Source organism: Alligator mississippiensis, chromosome 2 (genome assembly GCF_030867095.1).
Source record: "Alligator mississippiensis isolate rAllMis1 chromosome 2, rAllMis1, whole genome shotgun sequence".
Taxonomy (NCBI): Eukaryota; Metazoa; Chordata; order Crocodylia; family Alligatoridae; genus Alligator; species Alligator mississippiensis.
Genome location: NC_081825.1, coordinates 256692989 through 256706528, shown reverse-complemented (window position 1 = coordinate 256706528; position 13540 = coordinate 256692989). Strand labels below are relative to the sequence as shown.

Genomic DNA, 13540 nt, shown 5'->3' with positions numbered 1-13540 from the left:
AGAATTAGGCACAGACACGTAACGGTTGATTTTAAGATTATTTTACTTACACTGAGATGGTCGTGGTGTAGGCTGAGAACTTGCTTGAGTTGCGGTTACAACAAAAAACACGAACACACGAGGAGGTTGCAAGGCTCCGCGCAGACAGAACACGAACAATCACGTGGAGCTTGCTAGGCTCCACGCAGACAAATTCCGGATGTCCAGGACAAGCGCGCATAAAACACGTCGTTACGTCTTATAGTAGGCTCCGTTCGAAGACGGGAAGAGGTGGGCGGTGGATCAGGCCGCCAAACTCCTCTGAGCGACACACAGGGTTTCTATTACCCTGCCGTGCACACCCAGAGTCCCCACGAGATGGATGCGGAGTCCTCTTCGGCTTGGGCGGAAACTGCTCAAGCCTCTTATACGGCTAGCAGGCCAATCGCTAGCCGCCACGTGTGAATAATTTAGCACTAACCAATTGCGGGGCGCTAATTTGCATACGACGAGCGGGAAACCTTTGCACCGTGCATTTCTGTGCTGCAAAGGAAATGCACCCTGCAAAGATCACTGCAAAGTGGCGGGAACACTTCCCTGCGCGCGGGTTCTCTGCACAGCAGAACTCCTCCGTGCAACGAAGCGGTAAACCCATGGGGATAATTCTTAGTGCCGAAGCGCGCACAAAAAAAATCAGACCTCTGGGTCATGACATCCCCCCTTGCTGAAGGCACAATAGAATTATACTTCAAACCTATCATCCGGGTTATTCATAGCTCTGTCAATGGTTCGCGAAACTAAACGAGCAAAAACAAAATCAGTCAACAATAAAAGTTCGTCCTCAAGGGATCGAATCAAATAATAGCCAGCACACACACATATACATAAAATCACATTCATAACAAAAAACTGAACGATCATGACTTCGGTGGGCGTCATGGTGGAATCGCGCGTCAGGCCTTTGTTCCTTTCGGTGATGTTGTCCCTCTCGGGGCCTCTCTCCACCACGCACTCCGAATCCCAGATCTGTAAAAGAACTCTCTTAAAATGGTTATTCAATACTATCTATAAAATCACACAGGACTACACGATAATGCAGTCAATTAAACTTATCAGTACTATTAAATACAAATACATAAACACGATTTTATACTGGACAGCTCTCTTCTCTTTTCCGACTCAGCAACTCGACAAAATCGTCGATGAGTCATCGTCGCCTTCTTCTAGATAATGAAAACCTAACTCGTAGGCTAGCTGCCATTGTCCCGCGACTCCTAAAATCCGAAGCTGTCTCTTATTAAGTCCAGAACGCTGCAGGAGGTATCCAAACATATATCTCTCCTCCTGTGTTCTCTGGCGTAATACTGGACGCTCGGATTCGCGGTGTTTAGTGTTCTGAGCCTCAGTCGGGCGTTAACACTCCCGATCACTGGATAGTCTTGGCTCCATTAGGACGCGCAGTCTTGACAACTGATGAAGGAGACTACTCACAGGATGATCGACCAGTGGGTTCAGCACAATTCGCAGAACCACGATGTTTCTTTGCCCGTAAACCTTAAGACAACTATCTATGCTGTCGAGGGTCACTGGAACGGTTCCAGGGTCTCGCAGGTGACGATGAGGCCACGGTCGCATTCGTTGGAGCGGTGTTAATCCCAACGTGCATTCTCTTGGGTTCCAGGCGCAGTATGAAACTCCGATAATAGCCAGTACAAGCTGTTCTGCACCGGTGTGCTCTGGTCGGTTGTCGTGCCATGCGTGGGCCTTCTGTTCAATCACTCCTGCCACAAGCGCTGGAATCGGAATAGGCCAATGGACGCTAAATGCCACCATGTCGATGTCGGTGACATGTCCCCTACTCCATGAAGCTTGTCTCACCAAGAAGCTTGCTTCTTCCTGGTCCAGGAGGTCGGACCCAAGTTCCACGACCAGACGTCCCAACCACACAGCCAGAGTTTCGTTGGATTGGATCCTGGATTCTCTACACAAATTCTGCAGTTCGGCTCTGGAACGAGCGTAATAGGTGGTAGCTTGAACTGCATTCTGCGGACCGATGACTGGGCTGCTTGATACTGCAGGCTGATCAATCTCCTCATGAGTTGTCGTTGCTGTTTCTGTCGGACTGCAGTCATTGTTACAGTGGGAGTCGTTGCTGTCTCAGGCGGGAGGGGCGGATGCACTCCTCCACTCGACTCCCCCTCCCTTCGGCAGAGGGGCGTGGTCGGCGGAACCGACGCTGCGTTGCTGGGCGGAGTTACCGGCCGAACCCTCGCGGGCTCTCCTGAAGCTCCATCCCTCACTTCCGGCTCCTCCACGTGGTCTTCCCTCTGCTCGGCGCCATCTTGTTGGAGCTTTTCAAGATCCCTTTTCTCAGCCACTTCTCCGACCACTCAAACGGCCATATGCAGCTGGGTCTTTAAACTTAAAGTTTCACTCATTAAATCAGCCATAGTTTGAAAGGCTGCATTCAATTTTCCCCCCTTGTCGCACCGTAGGACCATTCTCTCATTTACAGCGCGGTCCTCCGTCTCCGGGTCTTCGCGAAGCTCGGACGGATGCTCACGACCCCTCAGTCTAGGCACCACCATACACGGGGAAAACCAGCCGATTGGCATCGTCTCTCCCATCTCTCGGGCACACCGTGAGCAACGGACACACTCCCGGGTGGGGGTTGGGCTTACTGCGCTCGCCGGATCAACTTCGGCAAGGGTCACAGCCTCGAGGGGCCTATACAGGACCCGCTCATCGCCCATGATACACCCGAACGCCGCGGGGTGAAGATATACTTCTTTCCCTTCCAGGGCTCCGACTTCTGGAGTTCCCTCTTCTCCCCTTAACGAAAGGTGTCCACGGATACATCTCTGGCCCGTTCCGCCCGCCTGGTGGTATGCGAGGTGCGCCTCCAGTTCTCCGACGCTTGCTACGCTGCAACACTACGCCCTCCCACTTCTCCAAGGGCAGTTCTCAACTAATTCTAACTCTAGCGAGCCCTCTCCTGAGCTCATCGGCATGTGCCGCGGCGATCCCGATCCCATCATGGGTCGCGGTGATCCCGATCCCATCCTCGTCGCCATGTGCGCGCCGGGTCTGACCCCGGGTCGCTTTCGTTGCTCTGCACGCGGGCTGTGGCCAGCAGCCCGGGCAGGCCGGGTCGGAGAGGGCGGGCGCTGAGCTAGAATTAGGCACAGACACGTAACGGTTGATTTTAAGATTATTTTACTTACACCAAGATGGTCGTGGTGTAGGCTGAGAACTTGCTTGAGTTGCGGTTACAACAAAAAACACGAACACACGTGGAGGTTGCAAGGCTCCACGCAGACAGAACACGAACAATCACGTGGAGCTTGCTAGGCTCCACGCAGACAAACTCCGGATGTCCAGGACAAGCGCGCATAAAACTCGTCGTTACGTCTTATAGTAGGCTCCGTTCGAAGACAGGAAGAGGTGGGCGGTGGATCAGGCCGCCAAACTCCTCTGAGCGACACACAGGGTTTCTATTACCCTGCCGCGCACACCCAGAGTCCCCACGAGATGGATGCGGAGTCCTCTTCGGCTTGGGCGGAAACTGCTCAAGCCTCTTATACGGCTAGCAGGCCAATCGCTAGCCGCCACGTGTGAATAATTTAGCACTAACCAATTGCGGGGCGCTAATTTGCATACGACGAGCGGGAAACCTTTGCACCGTGCATTTCTGTGCTGCAAAGGAAATGCACCCTGCAAAGATCACTGCAAAGTGGCGGGAACACTTCCCTGCGCGCGGGTTCTCTGTGCAGCAGAACTCCTCCGTGCAACGAAGCGGTAAACCCACGGGGATAATTCTTAGTGCCGAAGTGCACACAAAAAAAAAAATCAGACCTCTGGGTCATGACAATGAAATGTGTTAGAAATTATTTATCTTTGATTACAGAAAAATAAAAAATTCCTTTTGCACACTCCTTTATTTGATGCTTCTTTACTAAAGAGAATTTTGTCTAATTTTGGACACACACATTTACTGTGGTGGTCTATACATAGTCACAGTATTTCTTGTGGGGGGATTTCCTAACTGATTCTACTCCCACGCTTGACTGCTTCTCATGAAAGGAAGACAGCATCAACCTTGTTTTAGTCATAAAGGAAACAAAATATAGTATAAGTAACATGGAAACAACAGAAGTTCCTTACCTATAAAAGACATGCACATACCCTTTCTTTATTGATCAAAATTCTAAAACTTATAAATAAAAAAGGTGAAGTTACTCAATTGCTCTTCCCTGCCACTGCATAATGAGGTTTTCACACCTTTTATATATCAGCTATACTACTGGATAATCTGTTCAGCAGGCAGTTCATGAAAGATACTTACATGTATATGACAAAAGGCACATGTGCCACTTAAGAATCCACGTAAATCATACTCTTCCGTCCAGATCCCTCCCATACAAACTTGAGTCTGATAGTCTCACTGACCTAAGTGAGGGCCTCTAACACATTCCATCCATCTAACATTTCACATTCATCAGTGAGCAGAAACTGATTATTCATAGCAAGTTGAAACTCACTATATAAGGGTAACTAATTGTGCAATGTCAAGGAAAAAAACCTCAGCCTTTGCAGATGTTGAACACATCCCTTGAAAACTGAAGATTACTTTGTTCCATCTTCTTCTTAAACTTGCATGATTACACAAGTTAGCAGCATTTGTTTACAAAATGGATATGTTATTGAGCGACTTTTTGTGCCAGTTAAGCCCATAGTGAAAAACATGCTAAATATTTTCCTTTTTTTAAAAAATGTACTGTTCTTAATTTCACTGAGCATCGCTTTGCTTGCATATTGAAGGACAGAGTAGTTAGTTCTTGTTCACTTAGTTCTTGCTCTCTCCTATGTTATTTTGTTGTCAGTCTGTCTAGTTCCTCTTACTCTTCCCTAAGTGTAGTGGAATCTCTTCCTGTCGTCAATCTGCACCATGCCTCTTGCTGTAATTTCTGCTCTCTCTTGAAAGAGAATATTTATATGAATAAAATAATGATAGTTTACACACACATGACCTTTCATCTGAAGATCTCAGAGCATATTACAAACATTAAACAACAGCATCGGACAATATCCCTGAGGAACAGAAATATAATTACCATTTGATAGGGAAAAATGAGGCAAAGAGGGGTAAATGTGACTTGCCAAATTCACACAGCAAGTCACTAATAAAACAGGCAGTTTACAGACATTAAAAAACTCCCCAAAACCAAAAAACTGTGCTTTACTGGAAGAAGCAGCTCCTTATTTTAACCTAGCTCTGCAGCGTTGGTCTAGATCGGGCGCTCCAGCAAGTCTTTTTAGTGTTTTTAGCTAAAACTGATTCAATCAGCTATTAGACTGAAGTGCCTGATCTATACAGACATCAGGCAAGCCAGGTCCAACTAAGGTGCTGCCTCTTCTGCGCATGTGCTGGGTTTGGCATGGGAAAGTGCCGAGTTTAATATCACTTTTTTATGTCTATAAACAGCCACAGAGATCTGAATCTTTGGAGTCTTGAAACACTGCTCTCTATCAGTCACCCACTAAGCCCAATTTTTAAGGCTTAGGCATAGCAATGTTTTATTAATGCCACAAATAAATTCAGTCTTAAGCCTTATCCCTTTCCAAAGTTGTTTTTCTTTCCTAGTGCTTGTATATAGCTTCACTAAGATGCTTCAAAATTTCTGTATCTTTTCTATGAGAACTGCCCACCAGTTAAGACCCCACTATATTAAACGTTTCTTCCCAATAATGCAGTATTTTTCATTTACCACATTTGCACTTAATTTTGTCAGTGTACTGCCCAACTTTATTAAAGACTGCTTGAGTTTCTCCCAAACCCTTGCATTTTCTAACAATGTAAACCAATGTTGTATTTAACATTTACTGCTAAATTATGCTCCAGTTAGCTAGGCAAACATGGACACTTCTGAGATCTGGGCATTTCAGAGGTCACTGCAGAAAGTAGAGCAAGGTAGCACATTAGGGACTAGCTGATTCAGAGAGGCATGAACTTTCACAGGCAAAGTTTTTTTTTTTTTCATATACCCATGAAAGCTCATGCTTCTAGTTACTTCCTAAGGTGTCACCCTGCTCTAGCCTTCTGCCAACATCAGATTGACACACCTAAATATCTCTCTACTCTTAGAGGTCACTGCAGGATTTGGGTCCCATTGTTTACTTACTGTTCCTAATGGTAAAGAAATTTTCCAGGACTGATGCCAGTTTGGATATCTGAAGCCCACTATTATTAAATTCTTTCTTTAGGAAAAGCAAAATTATACAGATATTTGTTTATTCAATGTACAAAGATCCAAACAACTAACTGAAGGATGTAAAAACAGTGTATGTGCACAAAAGTCTGGCTCAGTAGAGTATGTTCATATTGTTCTAGTGGGTGGCCCCAGTGATGAGAACAGCCAACAATATACGCATAAGTACCAGAGTTTAGTGACTTTGAGGGGTAGCAGAGGTCCTGGTTCTGACATAGAGAGTACCTGGAGTTACTTAGCAATGGTTTACTACATGTGCAAAAAAACACTCCATGATTATATAAATACTCTTATAAACCATTTTTTTCTATATCAAGTTACTTCAAAGAAAGCCCATATGTCAACTTCTCACAGACACTGTCCTGAATGAGGACATCACAGAAAGACACTGGATTTTCTAAGTAAAAATAAAACCTCTGAAAAAATTCTGTGGTAATTTGACTTTTCAAATATATTGCAATAATTTTTCCCACTTTTTGGAAAGTACTTTACAGGCTAAATTGTATTTTTTGTGCACTATAAACTGCCTGAAAAGTGCAAGGAGAGAAGGGAAATATATTCACAACCCTATATGCATTAACCAAGGATCCAACATCACACTGAAGTTAGCAGGAGCAGAGGGATTTCTGCACACTGCAGGACGTGACTAATTTATTCGGCCTCACAGCACTTTCATGAAGTAAATGATTTAAATCCCCATTTTACCAAGGTATGCAACAAAGACAAAAGAAACTGAATGACTGCTTCCAGATTATACAACAAGCTATTAGCAAAGCAGGACACGGGATCCATAAATCCACACTTCCAGTCATTGATTCTGATCCCTGTGCAGGGCATATCACAGTTTCAAAGGTCAGACTTTCTGTATGACAACGCTTTTCCTTCGGACATTACTGGGAAGATTTGCCAGGTGGGAATTCCCTAAATACTAGTTCTGTACGAAAGCACAACATGTAATGACTCAGCCAAAAAGTGGCTCACCTGTTCTGTGGGCATAGCTCAAAGAAATACAATCAAAATAAAGTGAAATCAGCATTGCTGTTAATAAATCACATTAGATGACTTCTAAACATTCTAGAGGATCTTATAACTGCCACACAAAAACAGTAATGTATTTCTCAGGTACTCTAACTGCAGCTAACAACAGTGAAGTAAGTAAATGTACTAATGATCACTGTTACTGTGCAGTGTTACAAGCCCTTCCAATGCTGTGGTTGAAAAAAAAAAAAATAAAGGAGACTGCAGCAGCTATCACAGCCACTGATTTACTGAACAGGGCTGTGAGGCTGGGAGCAAGAACGCTACTGTGCAAGTTGTGGGGATCAGTTTCTACCAGGGACAATCTGTGTTACTTTTTCGTTTTAACAGTAAATAAAAACAAACAAAAGCCATCGATTTCAACTGAAAGTCAAACCTGCTTAACATGGTTTCTGAAACAGCACTGAACAGTTTGATCTTATCTACACTGCAATTTAAGCTGTCTTGTACATGTCAACCACAACCATTATGACACCTATAGACAACTAAAGGTACATTTTACTGTCCTAAACAACTACTGTTCTTTTCCGAAAACAGAACATTTGATAATGACTCTTTAAAAAGTTACCTCCTAAGGAATTTTACCTTATTTATGATCATTTACGGTACCCTGATGCATGTCAGTCTTTCAGATGGGAACATGTTCTTTAGTTGCACAATTCCATTGAATAGTAATTTTGAAAGTTAAATAATAATGACAAACATGCATTTCTTCATCCAGAAAAATATTAATTTATATAAGAACTTTACTTATAATGAACTATAATAAAAGTGGACACATTAGTGGCATATCACTTTATTTCGCAGTCACTTTAAAAATGCTAAAATATCTGACTCTCTTCAAATAGGCAAACAGATCAGTGTTGAACAGCAATTATAGACTGGACAGAGAAACAAGGGACACAGGATACACCTTTCCCACTGAAACTGGGAGATATTCACTTTCATTCAACAAAATAAAAGTAGTTAGTAAGAAGGGTTTTTCTTTCCTCAATCTGAGAGAGAATACAGTGATCAAAAATGATGACTAGAATTCCAGGAGACAAGAAACAGACTGCAAAAATTCAGGGTGCACCAGCCTCTCTCTGCCTCTGCCATGCCCACCAATTTAAATTGGGCACCTTCATTTAGTTTTACACTCAAGATGATGTGCCTAACCTCTACTCACTAAGCAGCATCTACTATATCCCAGACAGGTTTCATCCTAAGGGACAATAAGCAATGATGCCCATGCTTTACCCCAGCAGACATAGCCAAGGTTCCACAGAAGCCATGGTGTCAGTGACTGCTAAGAGGGAGGTATGTGGGGATCCTCTTTCTGCTCTGCCTGTGACCTCTCTCTATACCAAATGTGCATTGTATTGGATATAGGGGAAATTAAAACGAGCTGCCCTTTGTCACAGTCTTCCCTGCTTAGTTGACTTCCTGCTACTTGTGGCAAACACCAGGGTCCATACATGATTTTCAGGCCTAGTCGCTCAAATATTTATGGGACACTGAAAATACATTTGATCCACTGTCACTGTAGAAGTACACATATGAAGAGCATGCACCCAAAAATGAGACAAATTCTTTTACCTCTGATTTACTCCGACTGCTCAAGTCAGTAGGATAGCATAGGGTATGCCACAGTTCAGGATGACACTGCGTAAGAAAGAATTGGGCACAAGGAATATGGAAATATAAAACAAATTCCCTTTATAGAAAAAGAAATCAAAATGTTCTAAGCATTGCTTCCGCAGAACCTGGATTCCTGTGTTCTCAGTTAGACATTCAGGGATGATGTATAGTAAGGACAAAAGCCACAAGCTAGCGACGGATTTATGAAATAACTAGCCAACTGCCCATCAAAAATAATGGGGGTGGGGGGAGAGTGTTCAGGGATGGAGCCCTGTGCCACCCCCACCCCAGGCCCACTCCCTGCCGGACTGGCAGGGGAGGAGAGGAGCAGACCCAGGCCCGATGCGGGGGAGACCCGGGCCCAAGGGTGGGGAGGAGAAGCCAGCCTACCGCAGATATCCCGGGCCAGTCAGAAAAACCCATGAAGAAAAAAAGCGGGGCAGCACACAACTGCAGCGTGTGCCATCCAAAACTGAAGCCTAGCCAGCTGGAGCCATATTCTAGCAGCACTGCAGCTGCAGCATCCCCAGCCCCAGATAAAGCTTCCTTCCCTGCCCTACCCATGGCAACCTGCCACACGCCAGAAGGCCCATGGCATGGGTCTTCCTTGGGGACAACTAGCAGCAGCACAAGGTGTGCTGCTGCTAGTTGTCCCCAGGGAACCAAATAGCCGTGCTCATCTGGATGTGGCCCTTGTGAGGGAGTCCAATAAAAAAGTGCCAACATCGCAACCTTTTTCCTTCCCCTCAAAGCACCTACCAAAGGGTGTCCCATACATATTCAGGGGAATGTAGCAGTATTTTCTTTATTTTTTCTCTACATTTATTTAACTAGAGAATCCAAAACAGCCAGCACTAGCATCGCCAGTCTCTCTTAAGGACATAAGCTAGAGATCTACAAAGAAATAAAAGGGAATAACTAAATACAATTCACTACTATACAATGAAATAAAGAGGCATAAATAAATATGCTAAAACACAGTACTAAGAGTTGTACATCTCTCCTCACTCTGTTTTGTAATTTAGTGTACTCCTTTTTTGTTCATACTCTGTTCATCCTCAATTAGTTTGTCTGTCTTGTATGTTCTCTGCTTTTGATTTTACTCTCATCTTCTTTGGAAACCAGAATCTCCTTTCCTCTCCTTCTCTCTTTTGTACTCACTCCTTTGTTCTCTATTGTTGATAGATTTTTGCTCCCTCTTATGTTATGTTACCTTTACCCCTTGGGCGCCTTATTTTGGACTCCAGCAGTTTGCAATGCTGAAACTGAAGGATCCATCGATGGAAATCAGACAACTTCATATTGAGGTCAACAGGGGTACTTGTTGTTTTCTGGGTGCTTCCACATTTAGTTAAACAACCTGTAACAGGGTGGTCTGTCCCCTTAAGAGGAGGCAGGCAGCCGTGTTAAGTAGCTGTAGCTGTGGGGGAGCTACTGCTAAGGGAGTGACTTTCTGGATGCTTAAAGCCAGAGAAAGGAAAGCAGAAAGGAAACTGAGGGAACAGTTAGGAGGGAAGGCGCCAGCTGTGAATACAACAACTTGCTACAGCATGGGGCCAGGATGCTATTCTGAGGCCAGAGTCAAGGGGTTCCTCTTTTAGCACCCACCACAGCTTATCAGGGTTTGTTTTTTGGTTGCTTATTTGCAGTTTAAAGACTGAGTGATTGGAAAGGAGTAGCTAAGAAGCTCCTCTCTGAGCAAACCCACTTGCCAGAGCCAGCCAGCTATGCAACCCACATACACACCACACATTAGGTCAAACGTGTCAGTTTCTCTTGGCACTAAAGTGCTTGAAAAGTAATTTAAAAGAAAAAGTTCCTTGGTTCTGCAAATATTTATTGGTAGTGGTTCAATCCTGTTGCTGAAACTGGAATTGAAAAGCATGTAAAAAGGGAGTAGAAACAAATTACAGAAGAAGTAACAACTTCTGAGAATTGTGAATATAAGAAAAACACTTTCACACAAGATCTGCCACACATATTACCAAGCAGATTTCTGCTCTTTGCTGTTAGTCCATTTCCTTTTCAATTTGCAGTTTATACAGTGAACTTGAAAGCAATTCAGACTGAAAAGAAAAACTAATTGAGCATCCTGAAATTGTCATTTATTCCCCAATTTGATTGGTTCTAGATTGCCATTTGAAGATTATTCATAGTTAGCGACAGGTTCCTTGGAAACACGACTGAAATATGTTGTGTTACTGAAGTCTCATTAAGAATAAAAATGTAACTATTGAGAAGCTGTCTTTTCTCAAATATTCTAAGGGTAAAATGCACCTCTTTCAAACCTGAAAGGTTATTCTAGTCAGAATAGATGGATATGGCACAAAAGGTGTCACACTTTAAAAATATCAAGCTAAGTATTTAACAGGAAGGAGAAAAGCCTGATTTTTTTTTCCTTTTTGAAAGTCTCCTTCTCCACAGAATTTAATCATTAAGGCAATTCCATAAATTAAAAAAAAAAAAAAAGGAATATTCCCCCTACCCCTAGTTCTTACATAAATAGAGCAAGCATGTTGGGGTCACAGTTCTTCTTACAGAATTAAAATATGGTTCTGTATTGCAGTATATCTTTTAGCCCCCCCATTTTGAGCTGTATTATAGCTTCAGACAGAGATGGGTGTGACTCAAGATCAAAGAAATGCTGTTAAGCAGGGGCTTCTGGGAAATGGAGTCTAGCTGACAGTCAAGTTGGCTAAAACTTCAGCCCTACTTTTTTGTAGTCAATAAAGCTGGATGTGCCATTTTGCCCACCCCCGATCTGCTTAGATTCAAAAAGGGCCTACGGTTTCTCTGGTCTTCCTCTTACATGCTTTTGACTTAATTGTAGAATGCCTTTATTGCCTGAACCGTGGAGAGTAAGCAGATACGGTATACTCTGCTTCCCCATACAAGACTTTATCTTGGTCTCTATGCCTTTTAAAAACTCTTATAATCCATTAATTAGAACTTTACATTTCCTTGTTATATATGTTGAGCCCCTTTCTGAATCTTGTTATATTCTTGACTTTAAAGACTTCTAGCAACAGCGAGCTCCCCAGCCAAATTACACACTGTATGAAAAGTATTTCCCTTTATCAGTTTTGAACTTGCCTCCTTTTAAGTTACATTCCATATCCCCTTCTTCATGTGTTACAAGACAGAGAAAAAACAGTTCTAAGCTAATGAATTATAGAAACAATGTTATAGACGTTTCATAGTTTTATCACATTCCCTCTTTTTCATCTCCTTTCTAAGAGAAAAATCTCAAACTTCTTCCTGTGACCTACATTTTAACTGTGCTGTAGCTATTATTTAAGAGTGCTGTAACTAACTCTACAGATATTATTATTTTTCCTAATGTAACTGGCCCAACACCTTTGATTTTAGAGGTTGGAACACAGAACTCCAAATTCTTGAGGACATTTGTAGGATATATCATTTGGAGCTTTTCCTTTTTGTAGACCCTCTCATGAACACTCAACATTTCGTACCAAGCCTGGACCTTCACAGTGTCAATTTATCAATCCTCCTCCTTTGGTAGATGGAAGGGACAATCTTTTCCATCTGTAATGTCCTATTCTAAATCAACAGGGAAACAAGTAGGCAAAGTTCAAAACACACGTGTAGTATTATCTAAAGTTTCCATGCATCAATGTTAGCCTTTGTTCTCATTCCTGGATTCTTCAGCCTTTAAAGCTGTTCCTTCTGTATGTTCTTACTGTTTCTCACGTGACCCTCACCACCAGTAAGTAACAACTTCAAACATTTCACCTCTGTGCTTTCCTTTATGGTTTTTCATTTCTCAGAACTTATTCAGTGCCAGGAGGCCAGGTGCAGTGAGTTACAAATGGAAAAATGGGAGGATTTAGAGTTATTTTTCCTATTGTATACAGAAGCTAAACTGCACTTATCAGAGCAACAAACTTTAAATGGGATAATTTCCTCATTAGCACTATGACCACTTTTGACAAATTCATTTCCCAGGATTATCAGACCTCCATCTACTTTCTCTCACTTTATGCCTGTTTTATTTGAGTGTCAGACAAATCAGGTCCTGGTGTTCTCACACTTCTACTGCTATCACAGCAGGACTGCCCAGAGAGTGAAGGCTGCAAGAGAGTTTCAATATTACTTTCCATTTTGGAAAGAACGTAGATGGCTAATAATTGTAGTGGAATATCTTTGAACCAGGTGCACTTGGGCCAGTATCACAGATTTTAGTGGGTCACAATTAAATATTGAAATTCCAAAATATGAGCTGGATTTTGTGGGGGAGTTATGAAAGTAAAACCACAAGCAAACTGATCTTTTCCACAGAAAGAAAACAACGATGTGCAGGACAGCAGTTCGATTTGTAAGACTGAAACTGACGGTTTAAAAGATATCAGTACTTCAGGTCTCAGCAGAAGCCTACACAGATGTCTGCACAACTTGAACTCTGCATGTCTAATATTAAGCAGTTTCCTTCTCTCCTCCATTTTGTGGCTGAAAAAAGTCCCAGGAGGTACTTTTATTTTTTGTGGAAAGGTGCCACATATAGACAAGAGAGTTCACCATAATTGCAGGCACTGGCAAGATGCAACCTCATGCCATTTCAGGCACTTTAGAGCTCAGCTTTTACAGAGACAACCTACTTTCAAATAAAGTCAAGA

The 13540-nt window shown here is 43.0% G+C and overlaps 1 protein-coding gene across 10 annotated transcripts in view; it reads right to left on the bottom strand.

The window, feature by feature from the left end:
• Positions 1-13540, bottom strand: part of PRORP (protein only RNase P catalytic subunit) — an 88486-nt gene that overhangs the window by 15352 nt on the left and 59594 nt on the right. For 6 of the 10 annotated variants that reach the window (XM_059723050.1, XM_059723052.1, XM_019488748.2 and 3 more), the window contains exon 6: positions 8865-8930. The exons of 3 other annotated variants lie outside the window; for them this stretch is intronic. In XM_059723050.1, the coding sequence (XP_059579033.1) occupies positions 8865-8930 (66 nt within the window). Of the gene's footprint in view, positions 1-25; positions 1006-8864; positions 8931-13540 lie in introns of those variants that run through there. One more of the 10 variants, XM_059723055.1, reaches the window with a different exon arrangement.